The 26246-nt window shown below is 37.3% G+C and overlaps 1 protein-coding gene across 2 annotated transcripts in view; it reads left to right on the forward strand.

The window, feature by feature from the left end:
- LOC124155852 overlaps window positions 1–26246 on the forward strand; it is a 49345-nt gene that overhangs the window by 15781 nt on the left and 7318 nt on the right. For both annotated transcript variants that reach the window (XM_046530002.1, XM_046530003.1), the window contains exons 4-10: window positions 1557–1644; window positions 2642–2745; window positions 14072–15662; window positions 18768–18943; window positions 21343–21442; window positions 24384–24569; window positions 26006–26226. In XM_046530002.1, the coding sequence (XP_046385958.1) occupies window positions 1557–1644; window positions 2642–2745; window positions 14072–15662; window positions 18768–18943; window positions 21343–21442; window positions 24384–24569; window positions 26006–26226 (2466 nt within the window). The remainder of the gene's footprint in view (window positions 1–1556; window positions 1645–2641; window positions 2746–14071; window positions 15663–18767; window positions 18944–21342; window positions 21443–24383; window positions 24570–26005; window positions 26227–26246) is intronic.

Raw genomic sequence — 26246 nt, forward strand, 5'->3', positions numbered from 1 at the left:
ATGAAAATAAAATTTACGGGGAAAATCGATAAAATAATGTTCAATTGCAGACTTTTGTTAAAGAAAAATAAAAAATAACAGCTGAAAAAAATTAGCCGCTACGAAGACTCGATCCTAGGACCTCCGGCGCAGTAGTCCGATACCGTATCCACTAGACTACACCTGGCGATGATGGGAGCGCGATCTCAAAGGAATACATTTCACCTGCAAATGTTTAACTGCGTTTTTTGTTTAAACTATTGGCTATATAACCCCATAAGGGGGGTGATTCGTGGTCAGCTCCCGATGGACTACAACACCACAAAGTTTGATTGAAATCTGAGACCCACTTTTGTGACACTCCCCTTGTAAGATCATGTTGTGGTCCATGCAAGCATTTTCTTTTGCCCATACTACTATATTGGCTGGAAAGGTCTCTTTTTTGGGCAAAGTTTTTTATTTAAAAATAATACAAGGTTGGAGTTTTTAATGTCTGCCACTATTGTCAACGTCATCAATGCTGTTTTTCATAATCACTACTTTATACAGGCACAGACTTGTGCCCAATTTCGTTCACTGTTGTTCCTAATGGGATTACAAAGTATGCTGATGTTTGGTCTGCATTTCCAATTTGTCCTATTATGTAGGATTATTTTCCCAGCTGAATTTTATACTTATGAAAGTTCTCCAGCTTATCTTCATATGCATCAGGTAAGCGCTGGGAAATTGTCGTCCTCCTGATCAGTGGCGGATACAGAAAAAACTCAAGGGGGGGGGCAACATATCTTGAGTTGTCTATACTTTTATCGTAATAAAAGATGATCAAGTCACCGGCAAAGTATATGAAAATTTATTTAAAGTGATTATAAACATGTAAAAGACAATGCCATCTTATGATATAAAAAAGCTACAATTGTGGTTTTGCAATGTTCGGCAATACAGGCGGACCCGCAAGGGGGGGGCGCGCGCCCCCTGCACCCCCATCTGTATCCGCCACTGCTCCTGATTGAAAGTCATTTGTGGTGTACAATTGTTGCAACCTGCCTCTGCTCACCTCTAAGTCTGCTGGAGCAACACCTTATTCTCTTGCTTTCACTTGGCATATTTCTGTTGACACTGCAAACTCATACTGTTATCAACCAAAAATGTATTAAGCTAGTTGCTTTTCTGGTTCATGAAGTCCTGGTTCTAGTCCTCTACGTATCATATATCTTTTGAACTACATTTCTGATTTTCTCAGCTGATCAGTTAGCCAGCAATTGGGCTACTTTAGCTATAGGCCCAGATGGTTGTAATTGACTTCTCTGTATGCAGCTACATATAATTGTCACTCATTTGAAGAAATAATTTTTGTTAGATAGTGGAAAATGTTTTGCAGGTCACATTATCAGGTATTATAACTCTATTCATCAAATCAGTGTTGTTTGCATTGAATGTATAAATGCTTCACTTCTGTGTAATTTTATTAGTGAATCTCAGATGGTAAGCCTTAATTTTGCAGTATTTTTTTTTTAGTAATCATAGAATGATTCATGGGATTATAGATTCCTTTTTAATGTATCGCTTTCTTTGTGTAGGATGTAAATGCAAGTACTCCAAGTCATGTTCCTGCCTCCCAGAAAACATATAAATTTAAACCTCCTGCAGCGATAAGAAAAATTACGGGTAAGTTTATTTTTAAGGTCTTTTGGTATGAATATAATTTCAAATGAACACTATTTTTGGTTCTCAAGGCGAGTTTTTAATTCTTTGTGATGGACTCTGTGGAGGAAGTGTGGAAAAATTTGCTAAAATTTTTTTTTTTTTAAATTTGAAACCACCTTTTATGCAAAAGCAGATTGCTTTGAAAGTCGGGGTTCCCACTCAACCGTGAAAACCTTAAAACCGTGAATAAGCCGTGAATTTTGTCTACCGTGAAAAAACCTGGAAGTAGCCGTGAATTTCATCATAAAACCTTAAAAATCTCACAAACGTATAGAAAAAGAACTACAGTTGACAGATCAAAAGAAAAAAAGATATTTAAATCATGTTTCAATGCCGAGCCACATAGAGACTCATTTATCTCCACACGTATATTCGAAGTGCAATCAATTATTGGTGCCTTGTGCCATGACGACACGTTGATCTTGAGCCTGTGATTGGGAGACCGTTAAGCAAAGTGTTCATTAAAAATGGCGAAAAATCAGACACCTCTTTACTTCCCTACCTCACTGCTCCCTCCATTTTGCCACTCACAACCGTAAGCTTCGCCTAAATTTGGATATCGATAGGTGACGTCATGAGAAATAGCACTTTCATTGCTACGTTTGAATTCACGGCTCCTGTCGCTGGTGATAAATTTTTAGTTAACGTATGGGCGGTGATTGTTACGTCGTCAATATTTCTGCTTAAAATGGCTAATCAACAGACCCTGACCGATATTTAGACCGTGAAAACCTGGGAAAAACCGTGAATTTTATAATTCAGTTAGAGTGGGAACCCTGAAAGTACATTTTTATACGTATTTTTTTGTTTTGCTTAGTATTCTGCTGAAGTTGGTTTTTTCTGTAAGTGAAGCTTTCAATACATTTTAACGAAGGGAAAACAGTGGTTTAAAAGTTTGAAGAAAAGTGATCAATGCGATTATAATTTGTAATAAATAGATTATTTATTCTTTTTAAAGCTAAAGCTGACACCGTGTTGCGTAATGGAAATACTATCTTCAAAGGAATGTGTTTCGCGTATTTGAGGAAAGGAAAATGCAAGTGTGGAAGATTCAAGCATGAGGTAAGCGTTTCATGTATCTATGAAATAGAATGTAGAAAGAGTCATTATGTAGCTCTATAATTTATGTATTCCTATTGACTTACTGCATATAATTTTCACAAACATAAAATCTGATGCTGATGCAGTTTAGCTCAAGGTGCACCACTTCTTTTCCTTTCACCTGTCTTCCAACACTTGAAGAAGATACTCCAGATTATCTGGGCTAATGGTGGAGAGGGGCGGCAGGAATAATCTCACGAATAATGGGAAAACTCATTAATTTAATTTATTTTTCATAATTCATCTAAATCAAACAAGGGTCATTCCATGTCAGTTCACCCAGGCATGGCACCCACCGACTCGGATTTTAATGAAATTTTTGTCACTAGCTGCTATCACCTATCTAATGACCCATGTAAAATATTTCCTCTCTCACTCTCATAGTTTGCAAGATATGAGGAGTCGAAGTTTGAGATGTTTGCTCAGAAGTGGCGCTAGTGGGAGTCAAATTCCAGAGTGCAGGGCACAGGGTAAAAAGTCATAACTCAGAAACCACATGATATATTTGAATGAAATTTTGACCCCTTGTCTATCCAAGTACATAGCTTCCATAGTAATGTCTTTTATTCCCCTTGCATTGTTATGTTAGCCAAAATGATGTCAACAGTTGTTAATTAACCGATTTTTTTAGCTCAAAAACATTACTTCATATTTTCAGAATTATCACCAAAAGGCAGAGCAGTTAACTCATCCAATTTTTTTTTAAATTGAAGGTTAATATGTGCTCCAATATACTGTGAAATAAAAATGGTGGTGTTTTGACTGCCACCATGAGTATTTCAGGTTTTACTTTTTTTTCTGCCCCCGTGAGAGGGATTTTGGACACGTACTGTAAGTTAATAAGTATAAGTGTATCCATACCTTCATGAGGATATATTTGAAATATTGGTCAGTAAATCTAAGACCAAACATGTAGTCTAGTGAATGTGGCTCTTGTTCATACAATTGTTTTTAATAACAATACTTGGCTTGTGGCAGCTGAGGGGAAAAGAGTCCAAATGGCTCAGAAATGTGAAATGATGCTTTTTTCCTGGGATTTACCCATTTTTCTAGTGTTTAGTTTATGGAAAAATTGGTATCAAAATACATTAGACTCTTACTGTGCATTAGAGGATAAATGGAAATACTAATTTAAATAAAATTATTTAAATAATACACTTCAATGTGTTTAAGGCATCTCCCGAACATCTCTGGAGGCTCTCACGGGCAACTAAATGCTTAACAATACCACCAATTCCATCACATGGGGATTTTCCATGGCTTGTAGCAAAGAATGTCCGTGATGCCATTAAGGAGAAATCCTGGTAATGCTTGCAAAGATTGAGAAATTTTTTGCAGTTCTTGTACCGTCCTGCACAACCATCACTGAAGTAACTCAATTTTTTGACCAAAGTAAAATTTTCTTTGACAATGCTAAATATTATTCTTTGGGTTTCATAAACAAAAGCTACATCATGATCCAAATCATCTGACAAGATGCATAAACTGGAAATAATAAGCTGTTTAGTCAGGTGATCTAGAGTATAAATCACAACAGGGTGTACCGTACAACTATCACTTGTCCAGTGATACCCTTGTGCCTCATCCTGGATAATATATGAGTAGTTCTCACTGAAGTCAAAGAGAACAGCTGCTTCATGGGGTCCAAGATTTTCTTTCATTTGCTTAAGGTAGTTTGCCTGTACCTTCGTAATAAATGAATGGTGCACCAGTTTTTCCACTCTTTGAATTAAATTGATAGGTACTCATCAAATGTCACCGTGAAGTTCACCAGTTGATATCTGTCACTGGAAACCCACTGACTGTATGAAACTTCATCTCTGGGGTCACCTTGTTCAAACTTTTTCAGCAGTAAGCTTTTCAATTTTTCATGTGAAGGACTCTTAGAGCAATGTCGCAGTATACAGTCCCTATTATTTCTAGAGCACACGAAATAACCAATTAGGTCCTGGCTTGTTTCCTCTATATTACAGGCATTAAGCAGTAGGTTGACATTTTAATGAATTGTGCAAACACACATTGAATGCGTTCCAGGAGATCCTGCTACCACAAACCATTTTGGACCTAGGTTGCAGAATTTAGAAAAGCCAATTTTAATTCTGGGGAAGTCAAATTTAAAAGTGGAATACAATTCCTTCAAGTTAGCAAGTAATAATCTCTTCTGAACATGTACATTTTTGGAGATACTTATGGAATCTTTCTTTCCAGGCATCATTCTTGAGTACTCATCACTTTCATAGAAAGTCCTAACTAATTGTAATGTTTTATTTTTGCCTTCCCTTTTCTCAATTCAGGTGCAGCTAATTTTCCATTGTCTCTGAAAAGTTCTCTTGCTTGGCAGGCAGTGTACTCACTCACATGAAACTCTTCCATTACTTTCTTCCTGCTCCATGAAGTTGGTATCAATGATAACAGATGTACCTTTCCTTGATGAGTGCTTGATGTGTCAACTTTTTGTTTGATTAAGTCTATGAGCACATCCATATCATGAACTTTCTGAAGTAGTTCTTTTGGGAGTTTTGGGTCATCCTTTTCTGGAGATAATTCTTTATCAAGAAGTCTTTTAACTTTCCTTTTAAAATAACTGCATGCTGACTCTACTTTCCTTTTAGCGTAGGTTGACCTTCTGTGAGATGATATGCCATAAAATTTTAAAGGTGAATCCTCTATATCTTGCAGCGTTCTGTTAAGTAGCTCAGTTGATTTTTCTTGGGATACTGTTGTTTCAAAATTCAAAATACTATCATTGCTGTCACTATCTACTGCTTCAACATCAGAAAGCTCATTTCCAAACCTGGAGTGTTTCTGTACTTCCTCCCTACATGGCTGGCATATTTTCATTCCTGGCACTAATTTCCGAAGAGTTGGGATTTTACAGGCCTTTTCTGCAAATTCAAGACTTGCATTTCTCAGTGATTTTGATATTTTCTTCTTGTGGCTCTTAAAAGGATCAAGGCAATATATTTGGTAGGTTTCATACTTTTTCAAATAGTATATTCTGTGATGTTCGCAGACATTGGATAGGACTTCCCCAGGTACACCACTTCTGAGAGATAACAGCTGTTTTTGAAGCATACTCATGATCTCAATTTTGTTCAGTTGCACCACTGGTGTGTAGCTTTTTTTGAGGCAATCAGATGCAGTTACTTTTCCAATGCTGCACAGTTCAAAAATTTGCTCATTTTGAAGCATAGTGGAGACACTAACCTTTTTTAATGTCGTAGTTCACGATGAGCAGCTTCGCCTAACTCATAGCACACACTGTAATGTACTGGTAAATATACAATGATCGTACACACAGAATAAACTTGGACACCCATGGAGCATCTTCACACAAGAAGACTTGGCAGAAGATTAAAAAAAGGTATTAGAATCTATTTTGATTTATCATGCCCTAGAATCTATTTTGATTTATCATGCCCTCACTGTGATACATTGAAACATTTTATTCTTCCTAATGTAAAGGTTACACTTAATTCTCTTATTCCTTGGGGAGATGGAATAACACTGGAAAGTGAGGCTGAATAGGTGGGATTGTATTACCTTCTCAAGTTTGCCATGTAATTCAATCATATGTGAGGCAGGGGAGAAGGGCACATAATGTCAGCATTATCTCTCCCAGTGAAATAGAAATTTAATACTCAAGTTGCCATCAAGGAATGTGGATACTGGTGACAACCTGCTGCATGTCTATAAGTAATACCATTTCGTCTGCCAGCTCTTCCATCACCAAGGGTCTGGAAGACCGCACTTCTTCTGTGAAAGTGAGGCTAACTTAGTACAACTCCAGTTCAGCGGGACTCATTTAATCACTTTTTCACAGATCTTAACAAACTTGTACATTGCATGTGCTTATGATGACCACTGGTTTTTTGGATTAGTGATTTCTAAACACGAGGAAGAACATGATGTGAAAGTGAAATTTATGCACCCATATGGAAAATCCCCATGTGATGGAATTGGTGGTACTGTTAAGCGTTTAGTTGCCCGAGAGAGCCTCCAGAGATGTTCGGGAGATGCCTTAAACACATTGAAGTGTATTATTTAAATAATTTTATTTAAATTAGTATTTCCATTTATCCTCTAATGCACAGTAAGAGTCTAATGTATTTTGATACCAATTTTTCCATAAACTAAACACTAGAAAAATGGGTAAATCCCAGGAAAAAAGCATCATTTCACATTTCTGAGCCATTTGGACTCTTTTCCCCTCAGCTGCCACAAGCCAAGTATGTATTGTTATTAAAAACAATTGTATGAACAAGAGCCACATTCACTAGACTACATGTTTGGTCTTAGATTTACTGACCAATATTTCAAATATATCCTCATGAAGGTATGGATACACTTATACTTATTATCTTACAGTACGTGTCCAAAATCCCTCTCACGGGGGCAGAAAAAAAAGTAAAACCTGAAATACTCATGGTGGCAGTCAAAACACCACCATTTTTATTTCACAGTATATTGGAGCACATATTAACCTTCAATTTAAAAAAAAATTGGATGAGTTAACTGCTCTGCCTTTTGGTGATAATTCTGAAAATATGAAGTAATGTTTTTGAGCTAAAAAAATCGGTTAATTAACAACTGTTGACATCATTTTGGCTAACATAACAACGCAAGGGGGATAAAAGACATTACTATGGAAGCTATGTACTTGGATAGACAAGGGGTCAAAATTTCATTCAAATATATCATGTGGTTTCTGAGTTATGACTTTTTACCCTGTGCCCTGCACTCTGGAATTTGACTCCCACTAGCGCCACTTCTGAGCAAACATCTCAAACTTCGACTCCTCATATCTTGCAAACTATGAGAGTGAGAGAGGAAATATTTTACATGGGTCATTAGATAGGTGATAGCAGCTAGTGACAAAAATTTCATTAAAATCCGAGTCGGTGGGTGTCATTTTGAAAATTTCTGGGTGATTTGACGTGGAATGACCCACAATGTATTATTATTTATGCACATTTTCTGTAATTTTATGCGAATCTTTTCCTGACTGCAATCTTTTTAGCGGCGAAAACCTGGTCTACTTCCACTTCTCCCGCTGCCTTCACTTCTAATATTCCCTTCCTCTCCAGTTTGATCTTGAATAGTCTTGGCGTAAATACGTATGTCCAAAGTGACGAAATCTCCCGTTACCTACTGAATGTGAGGCCATGGCAATAACTGGGCATTTGCAATATGAAGTATGCTACAGTAAAACCTCTATGTAGTAAACCTCTTTACATCACAAACCTCCATACATCATACCACCCCTACGGTCCTGTCTGATTTACATGCATATTTATAGGCAAACCTCTCTATAGTGAACCTCTTTATATCGTAAAACCTCCACTTATCATGCCAAGGAGACACCCCCGAGATGGCCTAACTACCTCCGCAAATCGTACCGAGACAACAAGAGACCATTAACGCAGCCATGATTACATACATGGAATGATACTTTCAGCAATACATGTTTCTCTCTTTTTTTTCTTATACACCTTATTATGCTGTCATTTTCACATTAATCATAAGTTGTGGCCATTTTGTTCAATATGAGACCATACCTAACAGTAAATAAGAAAAAAGGTATCCAAATATCCCAATCATTTAAAGTGACTGTTGAATTGAGAGATCACATCATTTTCTCTAAAATCATGGTAAAAATCATGCGTAGAGGCAAAGATTATCGGTGAATAAAAACTGTGAATTTCGTCATAAAAATCTGTCAATTTCGGTTTAAAATTTTGTCATAAAATTTCAATTTCGTCACAAAAAAATACCATTTCGTCACAAAAAATACAGTTTCGTTATAAAAATTCACTCGTCATAAATATTCTTCTTTATCCCAAGAACAATAATTTCAACAATAATTACAACAACAACGCAATGATAATGGTAATGATAATGACCATATTACAATCTTGCACATTTTTGAGGGTCTGGGGGGGAGCACGTGCCCCTGTGCCCCCCCTCCCCCCCTCTGGATCCGCCTATGGTTTTCACTTATTACATTGATAACAAATGTCTTTAAGGTCTAACACAAAAAAATTATATCAATACTTGCAAATGTGTATTTATCTACTAATGGGTTGCTTCTATCTATAAAAGTTTTTTGGAATATGCCATCTGAAATTATGCACACTCTGGAATTTAAAATTGGCTGAATCCTTCTTTTACTGGAATTGAGATCCATTGGTCAAACTTGACTTTAATTCTGAATTTTTTGGAAGTTCAGTGGTTCTTTTATTTATATTTCCATACATGGAAAAACCACTTTCTGCATCTACATTTGCCACAGGTATCCACAGGGTTTTCACACAATTTTCTACAAAATGGGGAAAATCATTTTAAAGGGCAAGAATTAGTGGAAGTACTGAAAATTCTTTTCCTTCTTCCTGAACTGATCTAACAGAATCCTTCAAAGTAGAATAGCCAAGAAGTTCATGAGTTTCTGTTAATGATAATATGGGGACATTAGCAACGAGTGTGCGTAAGTCCATCACATCAGCTGTCGATATACACCTTGTGTTGAATAATCTTCCCATGGCTGTAATAATGTTCCTCCCTGGGTCACTGTATACAAGGAATGACAACTTCATATTAGTCTTTAAACCTATTTGCTTCAGGACCTCACACATGAAAAGTTGCACAGATTATGTTGAGGCTATTAAGAGAAGATTCATTTTCTTTTCCAAACTGTGCATTGCTGACTAGGGTAAAGGAATTCAATTCTCGATAGATACAGGTCTGGTTCTCCCCCACTGATTCTCGATACTTAGTTCTAATTATCTGAATTAATGGCAAATTTAAATGAACAACCTCAAGAAGTGAATGAAAATAATTTCACGAAAGATGTTAATCAGCAGGAAAGCTCTGTAAAAAAATGCCTCCATAATTTTATTTGCCAAGTAAAATAACACGTTGTTAAGAATGCATGATCGACCAATGTGTCTCATTACATCAGGCAGCCACTGGTTCTTTCACCAGGTTTTTTGTTGTAACTTGTAAGTCAGATCAAAATACATTCTGTGATGTGGCTAGCTTAAATTGTTACTTTAATTGACAACTTATTTGCATGCTTCACTGTCACAGTTTTTATAACCTAAACAATAAACTGCTCAACACGCCGGTACAGCGACACTGGATAAACTGAGCGGCCATGAATTAACGCAAAATTGTAATGCGGTGTTGCATTATGCAGGATAACCACCCTTTTCGACGCCTTGCATAGGTTTATCAAATTACGAGTTGGCTCTCGAAACGCATTTTGCTCGTATGTTGAAGAATTACTGTATATATACATGAATCAATCTTAAGACCACTCTCAGACGAAACGCTTTTCCTCGGGCGCCGTCCATGGCATGGCACACGGCGTTGCAGAGAGTCGTCTCGTCAGAAAGCCGCCTGAATTTCACGTGAACGGTGGCCGGCGAAAGGTCGTTTCGTCTGAAAGCGGCCTCAATGTAGCATAGTGTATATTTCACCTCGTAAACGGCGCATCACCGGGCCGGATTGAAATGGGCGCCGTGCCGTTGACGGCGCGATTCGACTCGTTTGGAGACATCCATAGAGGCCTATAGTCAATTGAGAGAACGTCACCGTGCTGAGGACGGCGGCAGGCGATAAGTCAGATTGTTTAAAAGCGGCCTACGTGGCCGCAGCTACAGAATGTTACAATGTTGGCGAGAGCGACAAACTGACAAACCTTTAAATGCGCGAGTTAGCAAGCAACTCGCAAAAGAAAAAAAAACATGGACGCCATAAAATCGGAAAGTAATATATGTATGCGTTTTTAAGACTTTTTTTCACTTTTTGGCCATGAATACGCTGCAGACCATTTTGGATTTGGGCGCCAAATTCAAATCCTCGCTACGTTCCGAGCCGGTTGCAAAGCACCTACTTTATGCGATCGGTTCTTGATACCGGTTTATAAATAGACCTTGAAGTGACGTGGTATTTTTTATCGGCAATGGTACAAAATATCGCGCCAAATTCGCAGAAAAAGTGCTTAAACGCGAAATTTCGTGGAACCAAGTGAATTTCGCGCAGCCTTGGAAATTTCGCGTTATAATTCGCGTTTCGCGGTTCGCGAAAATTCGGTGCCCCTAATCATGCGATATCGTTCGCTGTCTGTTATTATTAAATAATAAATATATGTTCACTGATGCATGCATGTGTGTTTAAACACATAAATACAATGGTTTTAAGTACAGTAGTGCCTTTCATTTCCAAAGGATATGAAAAAATGGTGCCTACCACTAAAACCTCTCTATAGTGAACCTCCATACATCAAAATGCCCAAATTTAGGTCCCTTCCATTACGATGTAAAGAGGTTTTACTGTATTTATCTGTACTCAAGACCATTGACATTACCATTCAGAGCAAAGTGATGACAAGTAAAAGTATCTTACAGATAATCAAATGTCAGTCATAGTACAGGCGGTCCTCGACTTTCATGCACAATGTGTTACTGATAATGTGTACAAAAGGCGAATGTATGAAAGCTGAACCATTGAATTCCATATTTATTAAGGGTTACGTTCCAAAAGAGTGAAATATGCATACTGAAACCTTATTTTCTGCCCAGATTTTATTTTAATTAACTAATGATTAATAATAAATTAATAAAATTCCTCAAAATACATAATGTCTCTCGAAAATATGCAGAAAATGTAAATTAAAGTTAAAAAAACAAGAATTTGATCGTGGGTACCAGGTGAATCTTTCTCTTGGTGTTTTAGTTGATATTCCAATTATAATGTCCATTATAAATAAAAAGACTTAGAAAAAGCATAGCGAAATGCAATTGTTGAACCCTCACTCTAGACACCTTTAAATTTTTACACCTCGTTTTCCTCGGTGGGTGACATCTCGTCACAGCGCATCTCGGGATTGCGAATATTTCGCATTTTATTCAAAAAAGACAAAAGGCATACGGAATTAGGGTATTTCGTAAAATATCGTTGCTGAAGGTTTAATTGTCGTACGTGAGTCAAACAGCACTCAAACAGTAAAACACTGTTAGGAAGAAGCACTTCTAACACACAAATATGAAGTGCTCTAATGAATTTAGCTTTTCTTGGCTGAGGACATACCTTAAGCCTGCTAGTGTTTTCAACTCCTGAGAAACTGGGAGACAAGTCGTTGACTATTCATTTTCAAAAGAATTTATTAACCGATTTGAAGAAAAGCATTAATCCATGGGAAAATGCATGGAATATTGCCTAATTAATTGCAGCATTTCATTAATTACGGTAAGTCTGCAATTTGTTCAAATGGAGTTTTCGGTGATGCAATTATGTATCTTAAAATGATGCTGCCATGTAAATTGAGATGGAACTCATTTAGAAAAATGGACGTCACTTAAAAATGTCCTTTGTTCAATTGGGTAGAAAAATGTACACCTTGTTAAAATTTCATTAGGAGTGAAAGGGTTAATATGGAATATCAGTTAAACTACGCTACTTCACAATATTCAAATGCCAACTTAGGTCTTTAATACTGAATGGTATTGTCGCTGGGAGTTCTAGTCTAGTTTACAGATTATTACCAAGGGTTGGGTTGCATAAAAAACTTGTCAGAAATGATGCTGGATTATTAATTCAGCATGTCTGGTGAGCGGGAGAATCAGGAATTTTGCGTGAATTTTTAGTCGCTAGAATTTGCTCCACCTTGGAATTTCAATATCTTTTGTTTCAGATTCATTTCACATATAATTTTGGTGGTTCAACACCCATTTTCTGGCATAAAATATGTTAGGCATAATGTTAAGTGCAGTAGCCTAGTAGAATATAATATTTTTTTAAAGTATTGAAGTAATTTTGGGTGTTTTAAAATTCTTGTCCATATCAGTAATCTCGTAAGATTAACCTGGAATTTTGTGAAATTTGGAAAAGTTTGGAAAACCTAGAATTATGCAAGAATATTTCTGCTTTGATTGAAAGAACACCTTGTAATTTGTCACTAAGGCTCAAATTAGCCAAGAAAAAAATCATTTGGCATAGCCCTGCTTCAAACCTGGATATCCTAATTGCCACCTAAAATTTGCCCACAGGAATATGGCTGGGCGGTGTAACCGTTAGCATATCTGACCAGCAATCAGGATATATGGGTTTGAATCCTGAGTAACCCAAATGATTTTTCATTGCGTATTTCACCCTTGGTGTCAATTTGAACCCTTTTGCATGACTGCAAACAGATTCATTCGTTAAGTGCTGTGCTTTAATTTGTCATGCTTACAGTACAGCTGGCGAGAGTTGTCTGATGATAGTTCAAAAGTAGGGGTGGAGAACCCCGTGTCTGCATGGTTTTCAGCCAATAGGGTGGTTTCCTATTATTTTTTTATTGCCTAAATCGAAAGATTATTACTCCTGGAGTACGTATTTCACGCTTTTAGATTTTTAAATGACTATATCTATTTTTCACTATTAAATGAATAGTGAAAATTTAAATCTCTCCGTACGTCGTATTTCTGGTTCCCCCTCCCGCCCGGTGAGGTGACCTTGAGTCGAGGCTTAGCGCTGATACGTCGCAGGCTGCCAGCGGGTAGCTGAGTACCTTGCTGAATGGTAGCGCTTGGCTTAAAAAAGGTTTATTAATACCTTATCAAACGAAGAAAACTTTCCGACCTTAGCCAGTTTTATTAGGTGATTATTAAGACATGTTTCCCTGAGCTCTGTGCCTCATGCATGCATTGGTAACCTCAGACGATGTATAACTCCTATCCTCTCGTGTAGAAACTAGGTCCCTGTGACGTCACGTGGAGTGGAATCGCATGGGCGCCAATCTGGCCTTTTTCAAATGAGGATAAAATTTGACCCTTGCCATTCGTCTAAACCGGTATTTCAAAAACCAAATAATTTGTGTATCATGAATACACTAATGGTGGGTAACGAATCGCAATCAATGCATTTCGTTTTCTTTGATGAAGGAAACTACCCTATTGCTGTCCTCCAAACGCACCTCACGCCCTTGCCTAGTCATAAAACATTGTCACATGCATATGAAGCACCCGAACAAGACTGAACCACCAAAACAAGCCCATTCTTCGAATCACCAAATCAAGGGATTCTTCCTCTTGGTCCTTCACGCTTGTCGTCCCTTCTGGCTCCTTTCTAATGGAAGCCTTTTGTTTGCATGTGACGTGGGCATTTCCTTTTCTTACCTGGCAACCTTGCCACCCTACCCCTTTTGCCTGTCATCTAACAACTCTCGGTGGCCGGACTGTGGACTGTGAATTCCTTTTAAACTATTTGGGCAAGTATTTATTGTTCTTAAAAATATTACTTGCAGTTTCGACCTCATGTGTTGCAGTCATTGGAGAAGATGGATTCATGGGATATATATGTTTCCTTACAATATTCTCTGAGAAGAGAATTCGTTCACTTCTGGGATGAGTTTGGTGTTGGCATACTAAATCTTCTAGCTTGCCGCCGTGAGGGAAAATACCTATATGGAGTGCTGTTTGTTTACTGCTGTACGAAATTGAATAACAAAAGGTGGTTGGAGGTTTTGAAATGCGTAGAAACCCATGATACCTCCGATGAACATTGTGTTGTACAAATTTTAAGATATTTTATTATCAATCATCTGCATAAACAAAAAAACTTCAGTCAAGAAACAAACAGAAGTACATATGATGAATTGGTTGATAAAGTGACAAGTATTAGTTGTAATTTCCGAAGCACTAGTTTTTTGCATGAAGTTTTGGAGGTGCTAGTTAGACAAGAGTTTTGGTTTTCAAAACGTACTTTTGAGCAATTGCTTCAGCGTTGTGTGGATGAGGCATCAACCGATGTTGGATTGGAGCTTTGCTTCTTGTTTGCAAAATTTATCATTCGATTGGGTAGCCTCTCCGATGCTGAGCCATCTGTCATATCACTGCTCCAGGAATTAATCAAAATCCTTGAAAAAAATAATGACGATTTATCAGCATCAAATATCCGTGCACAGATTTTAGATGACAATGTACCTAAATCCATCATTGAAGGCGGTAGCTATTCAATGGAAGGACCAAGTGAAAGTGTATCATATGTGACATCAATGGAAGAGCAGAGTAGTGGTGTGTTGGAAACAGTGCAAAAGAAAATGGAGTGGCCTAACTCTAATTACCCAGGGAACCAGCCACCAATAATGCCCCTACTACCAAACTTGATCCCTAAAAGTGTCAACCCTTATTGTGGTGTGGCTGAGTTCAGTGTTGCTGAAGTGTCTACCTCATTTTTATCTCATACTCAATCTGTGTATAAACCTAATTCAGGTGCTATGCCATTGCAAAGAAGGGATGTATTGTGTGACAATTTTGGAATGAGCTCCAACTCTATCCCTAGTTCCAGTATCTCTGCTGGTGTAAACAGAATGGGGAGAAGTGATTCTTTTGGGCAAATGGCAAGTAATCCTAGCGTGTTGCCACCTGTAAATAGCTTGGGCCATTCTTGTGGGGAAATGGATACTAAGGGACAGGTGAAAAATTTTCCTAGTTCTTTGGATGATGAAAAAGATCAAGGTGGGATTTTTTCAGAGGAAGAAGATAAAGACAGTGATCATTATGAGGAAATTCAAAGCTATCCAGTGCAGGAGTCGGAAAAACTGCCGACGGAGAGATCTAGTCAGCCTCTCACTTACAGTGAAGTCTTCAAACAGAAGTACAAAATTCCTTTGCTGCCTACTCCAGACTCTTTGCTATCTTGCCCTTCCAGTAGTTTAACATTGGAGGAAGTGATAAAGAAAAGGAAATGGACTCCCGTTCTGATGTTCAAGTTTTTCAACCCATGTCTTGGTTCTGCAGAGAAGGAGAAGGATTTTGTTTTCCAAGTAGTCAATTTGTTGGAAAAAGATATGACTGCAGCATTTCCGGTGGTGGTGGCCATGGTGAACTGTCTGGGTATGTAATCTTTCCTAATTATTTTGTGATTGATTTATTGATTTGCATTATGGAGTTCAAAAAATCTTAGCCTCTCAATGTGATGGTTTAATTAATTTTTTTTGTGAATGATAAAGTTACAATAATTGATTGGAGAGCTGTTAAAGTGAGCTTGGTCAAAAATCTAAGCAGAGTGAGCCTTGAGATTTGAGTTGATTCCATGAATTTTAATGTTTACACCAGTGGTGTCATGGTCAACTACGTTCCGGCACTTGTTAGCAAAAGACATGACAGTTAAATAACACCTTTATCAATTTTGCTGCCTCAAAATTTCTCATACATATGTACATTGGTAACAAAAAGAAAAAAATGTTATAAAATGTAAATAATAACTTGTAGTAAAAAAAGCACAGAGTAATATTTCACTTTAAAAAAAAGTTAAGGAAGGTGTGTTCCGGCACTGCTAATTTTGGCATGACGTCACTGGTTTTACGCATTCTGTGAAACTTCTTGATAAATTTCAATGATTCTGCCATTGAAAAACTTGTAAATTATAAATCGTTTGTAGTCCTGTGGTGGGGGTTGGATCAGTAGGGGAGCAGCTAAGAGTTTGTTTGTGTTTTGTGGAAGAAGTGACCTAAAGGAGCTGCTAGTGGACTCTTGTTAGCACTTGCACAAGGGCAAGAAATTCGTAATGTATTATTGGGGAGAAAACGTTTTAACTGGTTAGGCCTTCTAAAGGAAGTGCGTATGTGGATGACATTGCAGGTGCATAACTTTAAGTGGTATCGTACACTTGCTATTGATTTTTCTCTCTCCGTAGCGTGACAGTGAACACAATACAGAAGAGGAAGAATAGCGCAAAGGGATGCATGTTTTAATCTAGGGAGAGCCCTTTATACTGTATAAATTCATATTTTTCTGTTAATCCTAGCAATGCATCATAGATTATGAGTTGAATAGCATTCAAGGATAAATTATCATGTGGTAATATCTGAATTGCAGTAACGAGAGCTGTGAGGACACCGAAGTCTGGAGTTGGAATTATATATTCAATGATATATTTTTTAGCAAAATTACATTCCTTGATGTAATTTAATTCCAGGTTTACTTCCAAACTGTGCTATAATGATAAAATGGAAATAATTGATTTATAGTATGTACTTTCAACAAAATTAAAATAAATGTTTGAAAATAACCTTGTCTGGTGATAGTGGAGCAAGTAATTGTAGCCCTACAATGATGGGGATGGGAGATGTTGAGCTTTAGTTAAGTGGTGACTGGGGGCCAGTTGTTGCTTATTGTCTAAGGGTCATTTCCTTGCTGAGATTTTATGATTGTCATTCCTTGCAAGGCTCATGAATGTTTTTTGTTTTGGGTTACATTGTACATTCGTCCATATGGGCTTTGTGTATACATAGTAGAACTACATCTTTACCAGAAAGTTCATTTCTACTTTGTTTGCTTTTTTGCTTGTATTTTGTACTATTTGTTGCTAATTGCTATCCTCCATGATGAAGATACTATCGATTTGGAGAATGGACATAGGCACTGCCTATTGCAAGAGGATACTTAAGTTTTATTTTAATCATATTACCCTTACCTTTTCTCTGGGCTAAGTTTAGATTAAAGTCATCCCTCTACTTGTACTGATGCGGAGCGTATTACCAATTGAGTCTGCTGGGAAAGACAATAACTTGAGCTTCCCAATCACCATTTCTCAAGGATAAATGACTAACTGTTTCACAAAATGTCTAAGTCTTGGGACTACATAGATTTTGATGGGCAGTTTTAGTTTGGCTAGCTCTCCATGGGTTTTGAAAACAATGTGCTCTTTATTGCATAACAGTCTAAGGTGCAGTATATGAATGAGATGGAGGCTGACCCTGAATCAAGTCAATAGAGGCTGTATACCTATATGCAACATAATCAGCAAGGATCGGATACATTTTTTTCTGCTCTAAATATGTATATGTATGCCATTTTCTGTTCATGAAAAGCTTGCTTTGTGCTATTTAAACTTTCCGCATTTCTTCGCGAATTCTAATGACAGAATGGCATTGTTTTATCATCTTGAGTTCTGTATTAGAGGAAAGTTAATTAGCATTTTTTAAATGTTACAACTTAAAAATATTAGGAATTACACTATGTCGATTTATTTGATATTTATTTTATCAAGGGTTGTCTTAGAAATAAGATTGGTATGAAATCACATAGTTCCTGTTACAGTTGCCCATTCTCCTTGGAATGACTGACACTCAATGTTGCCAGTGATGTTAAATGTATTACAGTGGAACCTCGTTAAAGCGAGTACGGGCTATAGCGACACCCCCGTTATTACGAGAGATAGCCGATGCACCGTCAATTGACCCTATAATAAGCGTGTTAAAGAATTCGTTTTTACGAGACCCTTTCGGTGCTGGCTCTCGCCATAGCGAGGGTTTTACCGCCGGAAGACTTTCATGAAGACTCCTTAACCTCTGTAATTGCTAGCGATCTGTTAGAAATGAAGTTAATGGAGTGCTCAGTCTCAAATTTATGTGGTAAACTGTCGTTCGATAAATATAATGATGACGAAACAATGCTTTGCATGATTTTCATTCAGTGCGGCGCTTATAAATTGTTTGAATAGTTAGTCGTTATTTGAGTAAGGAAATTTAGTGATGCAAAAAAACATCGCCTTTCGTCTGGATTTATGCTTACGTTTATCGGATAGATGTTTATCTGTCGCCGCACCACTCCTGTTCCTGTATATCTGTTCGCAACAGGTATATTGGCTATTATTTGCTCCACCTCCGGTTAAGCGACAATTCGCTATAGCGAGTGTTTATTAGTGCACCGTGGGGTGTCGTTATATCGAGGTTTCACTGTAATCTCTTTTACTTTCATAATTAATTTAATTTGATGTATATCCTTTCATATTGTTAGATATTTTACTCATATCTTTTACAAAAGATGTCATATTGAAAACTCATGATTTTGATTTTGGTGTGGTGTATATCGCCGGTGATACCAATACCTGGGTCTTTAGTTTGAGTACATTCTTTAAGTAGTTGGCCTAAGTTCCCTGAATTGTTGACATGCCTTTTTTCCTGACTTAAACACTTCCTTCTGTTTAATTTTCAGCCTCCAAGGAATTCATGGAGACAAGCAACTGCAATAAACGCATGTGGATAAAGAAAGTCGTCAACACTATGGTTTTAAATGTAATGCTGAAAATGATCCTCTGTGATATGTGGAGTGAAGGCTATAAGTTGATGAATCTGGCCAATGATGCTTCTCTTCCATTGCTTGAGGCTGAGGTATTGCTAGTCTTAGCACTTTCGTCTACATTTCCTATGATTTTATTCACATGTAGTTTAAGAAATAACTTGAGAATATTGTTAAATTTATTAATTATTTATTGCATGGATGGTTTGAACCCTAAGTTAGGATGTTGTGAATGTAATTTTTATCCAAATCCAGCATAAAACTAATGCTAAATTTTGGTGTTTTTGTGTGCCATTTTTATAATGAAATGAAGCCAAGTATATATTTCTCAATCCTTAAGTTTTAAGCCCATAAACACTTTCAATTTTTGTTTCAAAATCAAGTTCAATAGTTATTTCTATGATGGAATTCTATTAGTCTTCTACTTCGGGGCATACAAACTTTTGTTTTAAAAACTGCTATTGTTTAGAAAAGTGGCTGGTCCATTATCATGCGGGATCAAGGAATGCTAGTAAACTTGGTATAGCATCACTTCAGTGCATAGATAAGAAATATTTTTTCAAGTACAGTGTGTCCTCGTTTAACGTCATCCCGTTTAACGTTGTTTCACGATAACGTTGCCCAAAAATTGAAACGCTTGATCATTTAACGTCGCTATTGCTTCGCGATAACGTTGTTCAAATTATGCGCGGCGAAAAAAAAATGAATGGCGAATAGGACGCAAGCGCATCTGATGTATAGTAAATATTACTATATTAATGCGATTGGTAATTTTCGTTCGACAGAAAAGGTTGGCGTGGGTAGCGTATGTTAAATATGCATCTGAGCGAATAATTATCGCCTCCTTTACCCATTATTTGTATATTTTTCTGATGCCAACCGAAAACAATGTCCACAAAGAAGAGTGGCTATCCTGGTGGTTCTTCAGACATGAAGAAAAAACGGCGACATTAGGACAAAAACTTGGTATTATTAAAAGAATTGAAGAAGATGCAACTGCTGGAGAGATTGGTCGAGTTTTAGGTTTGCAGGTCGAGTATTTACAATAAAAATTTCTTCTTTTACTGAAAATATCGATGTTTCGCCATTAAAATACTTTCTTTTTAGTTTTTATATTTCATTTAATAACGCCTTCTTCCCAACCTTTTCGTTATGAAAATTTGTTTCGTTTCGAATGAATCGTTATCATGCTGAAGTCAATAATCGGTAATGATTTTTTCTCGCGATTTCCGCCGCGTTAAAGAATTCATATCATCGCGAAAATCATCCTCGTGCTTCCGAGTGTCAGATACTGATTTTTTTCATTTTGGCCTGATTCAGGTGTCTCCCGATTGGTCACGAAGTCTGCTTAAAGTTACGGCTCCGATAATTGGCCTCCTTGGATTCTCGCCCGGGAAATTCTGGATTCTTCACGAAGAAATGGATTGTTAGGAGCATGGCTAGGAACCAATTTAAATTTTTTACATTGTTTCTTTTGGGAAACGCTGCATCGTTTAACATTGTTTCGCTTAACGTCGACTTTTTCAGGAACGAATCAACAACGTTAAACGAGGACTTAGCCGGGATTCGAACCCGGATCTCCCGATTGCCGGTCAGGCGATCGGGAGATCCGGGTATGGCGAACTGGCCGGTATGGCCAGTCAAATATTTTTTCATGGCGAACTTCATCCTTTGGTGTATTTAACTTTGCACCCGTGCGCGTGACTGCGTACAAAGTCACTTGTTCCTTCAGTGCTTTGAAAATCGTCCCGCAGACCAGCGGAAAATAAGGGTTTTTCTCCCCGACAGTGGCTTAGTAAGCACGACCCTCGCCACATGTGCCACAGTGTGGACTTGTGACGTCAACATCTTGTTCGGTAAAACCCACCCCGAAGTTCGCTCTGAGAAGATGGCTTGGTGGTGTAACTGGTAGCACGCCTGACCGGCAATCGGGAGATCCGGGTTCGAATCCCGGCTAAGTCAAATATTTTTTCATGGCGAACTTCATCCTTTGGTGTATTTAACTTTGCACCCGTGCGCGTGACTGCGTACAAAGTCACTTGTTCCTTCAGTGCTTTGAAAATCGTCCCGCAGACCAGCGGAAAATAAGGGTTTTTCTCCCCGACAGTGGCTTAGTAAGCACGACCCTCGCCACATGTGCCACAGTGTGGACTTGTGACGTCAACATCTTGTTCGGTAAAACCCACCCCGAAGTTCGCTCTGAGAAGATGGCTTGGTGGTGTAACTGGTAGCACGCCTGACCGGCAATCGGGAGATCCGGGTTCGAATCCCGGCTAAGTCAAATATTTTTTCATGGCGAACTTCATCCTTTGGTGTATTTAACTTTGCACCCGTGCGCGTGACTGCGTACAAAGTCACTTGTTCCTTCAGTGCTTTGAAGATTGTACAATGAATGAGAATTCAGGAAAAGGATGTGTTAGTCATTAATTAAACTAAACTGTGTTATTTTATTAGTCGTGTATTTTGCCTAATATCTTTGTTTCTATTTCAGACATACTTACTGGTGATGAGTACAACAGGAAAAATATTATTTCTGTCAGAGATCTGTTTCCGTTGTGAACAAATGAAAGAAGCTCTGCATTTGCTTAGAAGTAAGTTCTAAATGGGCTCGTTAAAAAAATATATTATTGGTGACCAATTGTATAAATGACATTTAAAAGAAGGCATAATGAGTTGGTTTCCTGTATTTCCTTTACACCTTTTAAGTTGGGATTATGGCTATGGGGCTATTTTAATTGTGTCAGCTCTAGGAAGTATGGATACAGTTAGTATTTTTTGTTGTTGTTCGTCTTCTGAGTCAGTAGTCTACCCCAATAATTTTTTTTCCTATTACTAGATGTTTTCACACTGACACAAAAGTCAGATTTTTTTTCATGTGAAGGATATTTTATATTTTTTTTGCTGATTTAGGATTTTATATGATATCAAAATTATTACTATGTTCATAAATTCTAGATTCCCTAGTGATTTCATTTATTGTTGCTTATTCTAGACTGAGGCGTAGTAGCTCCCCTCATACATAAGCTGCTTTCTTTAAGGAAAGGAAGAAGGGTCAAACAGTGCTTGCTTGTAGTGGTTTTGATAGTTGGATTAATCCTGATGATGTTAAAATCTTATGCTCACAGGGAAAGAGTACCAACAGTGCCTTGGAAGCACATCTCATTAATGGCAAACTAGCATGTTTTTGGGAGAACTTTGATTTTGATTCTATTTATTGGTAAGGTACAAATGTAAAATAAATTCTCTATTCGCCTTATTGCTAACTGCATACTTCTTTAACCTCCCTTCTAGTTTTCAATTTTTATGCGATAAGATTAGATCAAGTAATGAGTTTATGATAACTGCCTCTGCTCATTGAATCTCTTTCTGAAATATAAGCATTTAAGGATAGTTAGTTTTGTACGGATGACAAAGTTGGGGGCCTGGGGTAAACCTTATTTGATGAGCATTGTAATCAGAAAGTCTTTTGACCTCATGGGGTAATATCCCAGAAGCTAAGTCTACAGGTAGAGAGATTTTTACCTTGCATCATCTGAAATTGGATATTTGGGCTGGAATCAGAGGATCAGAGGAAGTCTTGTTGTAACAAATTTCTCTGGGTTTGGATAGGTTTGGATGGTTTGGGGAGCGAAAGTCACATCATCATTGAGGTGGTGTGAGGGACCCGTAGCAAAATCTGGGATATTCTGTTTCTAGAGAACTAAAGACTACCCTACAAGAAGGATGATCCAGACGTTTTTCTCAAAATCATTTGATTAGCACTAGACTATTTGCCTAGTAGTCTACTCTGTTTATCAAAGTAAGGAAAGGGAAACCATGGAAACAATCACAACTTGAAAAGAGTGCCTGGGTTCAGTGTAAAGATAAATACAGTGGAACCTCGATCTATCGTTTTTCAGGGGGATAAACGAAAAAAAAACGAATGCGGGAAAACGATTGATGCGGGAATGTTTGACTAGGTTGCCTATGTCCCAGGAAAAGCAGGATTTTGGTGCATAATTATGATTTTCGTTAAAGGATTCAAACAAGATTTTAGCCAATTACAGGAATACTAATACTTATCGAGACACTTAGGTCATATTGTTGATTCGAACAACATCTCTTTCAAATATCCTAAAGGAACAAGCCACCTCGCTAATAAATGTTTGCTCTCCGCTCGGCATTTACCCTGCTATTATGGATTTTTCTCTGATGTAAAAATCCATGAAACACCATTTCCAGTACACGTATTCACGAGATCAATGTGCATGTTATGCCTAAAACAACCGCTTTCACCGGCGCAGTGATTGGTTGTGAAATGGATCATATAGGCTAAAAATAGTCAATTATTTGTAATGTTCCCGTCTAATAAATATATTTTTCATGTAATTTAGGCAATGTGTAAAGCGTGAACCATTTATGAGTTTCGCCAGAAATCACCATTGTATTTTTACAACTATTTCCTCGTTTTAACTGCTTAAATAACGCTAGAAATATGTTGTGTTTGGTCTCATTCTTTTTTGAATTAAGTGCACTTTACAAATATTTCAATCTAATCAAAGTATAATGCCAATTGCCGAAATTCATTGTTAAGACACCTTTTGGGCCAATAGGTGATTCATGCAGCAGTTGACCTCCAGAAACTGGGAACTTTGAAGCAGGTAGGCTGAAAAAGGTCAGTGGGTGAGAAAAGAGGGGGTGCGGAACACATATCTAATGTTCTCGGGTAACTTGATATATTTTTCGAAGCTAAGGTCTTCGTAATACGATCCCTGTGCGAGCTGGGACCTTTTTTTATTTTGGAGACGAGGAAAGCTTCAGATGGGGGAAGGCGAGTGCTGAATGGAGGGTGATAGTAGTTCAATCTCCTGGGGGTGTCTGTCTTTATTAGCCACAAATAACATGTTGTAAACACTTCGTCTCATTTCCGTCAAACGATGGATGCGGGAAAATTATACGACAGGACCGCGATCTTCAAACGATCAATGCAGGAAAATGATACTTTGGGGAACGATGGATGCGGGAAAAAATTACATTGTCTTTATGGAACTTTATTTGGGACCAGGAACAGTGAACGATGAATGCGGGAACAATAGATCGGGGTTCCATTGTACTCTTTCAAATTGTAACCTTAAGGCCGGGGACACTGGAGCTAGACTACTTGGTTCAGCGTTAAAAACCATTGTCAGCTCTCTAGCTAAAACCACCCTAAGCATGCACATGTCCTTAATCTGTAAATAAACCATGGAATCATTATAGATAAAATTGATCTTTCAGTTGATGCTTCTGATGAGTTCCAAGTCCCATTCACCAGTTTTTAATTGTTGTGTGAAAAATAGCATGTGATTAAGAATGTGTTCACCCTATGGTGAACATCCTAATGTTCAACAGAAAATTTGCACTTGAAGCAATCATTTGATTACATTTGAAGTAGACTTGTTGATAATTGAAGTTGAATTGTGGCTCTGTGACAATCTGATATTTGAATTCACCATTCTATAATACCTCTCAATTCATACCATTTTCCAATATTTTTATTTTCTCTTCATCTAGTGGGTAATTTATTCTGTCAGATTCCTAGCCAGTGGAAATATGACAGTTGTGATTCAGATTTTGAAACAAGAGTTACAATCTTAACCAGCTTGATCTGCAAAATGGCCCTTGGAGGTTACTCTGATTTGGCACCAACGACTTATCTTGAAATATACAGGAGTCAAAAAGGTGTTTCAGAATCTGTTGGTAAGTAATCTTTGCTATTACTATTACGTTTCTTCAAATTATTTGTTGACTTAACACTTTGCGTGCCATGGACGTAATATTATGTCCTGCTAATCCTTCTGAGGATTGCCATGGACGTAATATTACGTCTTTCCATTTATTTGTCTTTGTATGTGTGAAGCCGTAATATTTCGCCCGTGGTACTTTTCCAGTTTACTGCTTAGTAGTTCTGTTGTTTCAAAAATCAACTGCTCGATGGGATAAGAGTTCACTTAACGTCTTGAGGACGAAAAGTCCTCTGTAGCTACCGGCATCCTCATTGGCCACTTAGTGTGAAATTTCTATGGGACCATTCGTTGAGGGTGCATTGACCCTTTTTGTCATCCAGGATTTATAATTCTTTGCTTGGAACAATGCTTTTTATGATTTCCATGCATTAAATAGTTCAAATTGAGCATAGTAAAAAAAATATTATGCATGTTATGGCGGTACATCATATGTTGAAACTTTTTTCAAAAAACAGTAGATTTTCACTGTTAAATTATATATTTAAATATTAGCAATAAATGTCTTTCAACTCATAAAGAAGAGCAAAGTCCATTTTTATTGAAATGCACATCGATATAAATATATTTTTGATTTTAATGTTTTAAAAAATGTAAGAATATAGTAAAAATGGCTGGATTTTTCAGTAGGGCTTTAAAGTTAGCAGTCGGCTCTCAAAGTATTAAGTTGATGTTCAAATAATTGCATGGTAGTATGAGTTCTTATAAAAATTGTTAATTTTCAACCTAGCTTTTAGTGCCAGCAATCTGGCCCATTAGCCTGGGGGGTATGTACGATGAGTGCCGAGGGCCGAGGCCTCTGAAGACAAAAGGAGCAGTGGAAAAAAAAGCAAACATTTTTTTGGTGACTTATCGAAAAGGATTGAAATTTAAAAAACTTGATACTAAGAAGTGCCAATTTTCCGGTTCCACTGACTTCGTATAATCAAGAGTTCACTGTATTTTGTCATATAAAATTACAATTTTCTTTTTAAAAAATGGCTTAAAAAATAATTGGTAATTTATTTCATGGCTAGCAAGGTTGACTAGAGCAGTTTTAAAGCCTAAATACGGGCAAACACTTGTATCTTTCTAAGGCAATTCTCATCATGTCTGACATTTCTTTTCTTACTATATCATCTCATGTATTGAAACATTTAATTGATATTGTTGTTCTTTTAGTTTAAAATTTGAAACTTAACATTTATGATTTTTGCAGAAGGTATTAATTGATTATTAAATGTATCAATGAATAATATGAAATTGGGTGGGGAACTGCTGTCAAGTGTTATATTTGGCTGAAGAAGTAATTTGCAAAATGAAGCTATAGATACTGTACTCCTCTTACTATTACTGTTCATTGTTTTCTATGCTGTGTTCATGCTCATGACCTTATTTGTTTTGAATTTTCAGACCTACTTGTACATGCAAATAAAGTCATCGTTTGCGCAATCAATGCAGGTTATTATAACTTGGCATATGAAGTATATGAAACTGTGCCTGATGATGAACCAGTTCTTCCATTTTTAACCCTTCGTGCCTTACTTTGTGGGATGGTGTCTGAAGATATTAAGGGTTTGGCAAAACCTATCTTTAAAAAGATGTGCGAGTATGGAATTTATCCATTAATGAAGGTGAGATTTAAACTTCAAGT

Source organism: Ischnura elegans, chromosome 3, assembly GCF_921293095.1.
Source record: "Ischnura elegans chromosome 3, ioIscEleg1.1, whole genome shotgun sequence".
Classification (NCBI taxonomy): Eukaryota; Metazoa; Arthropoda; class Insecta; order Odonata; family Coenagrionidae; genus Ischnura; species Ischnura elegans.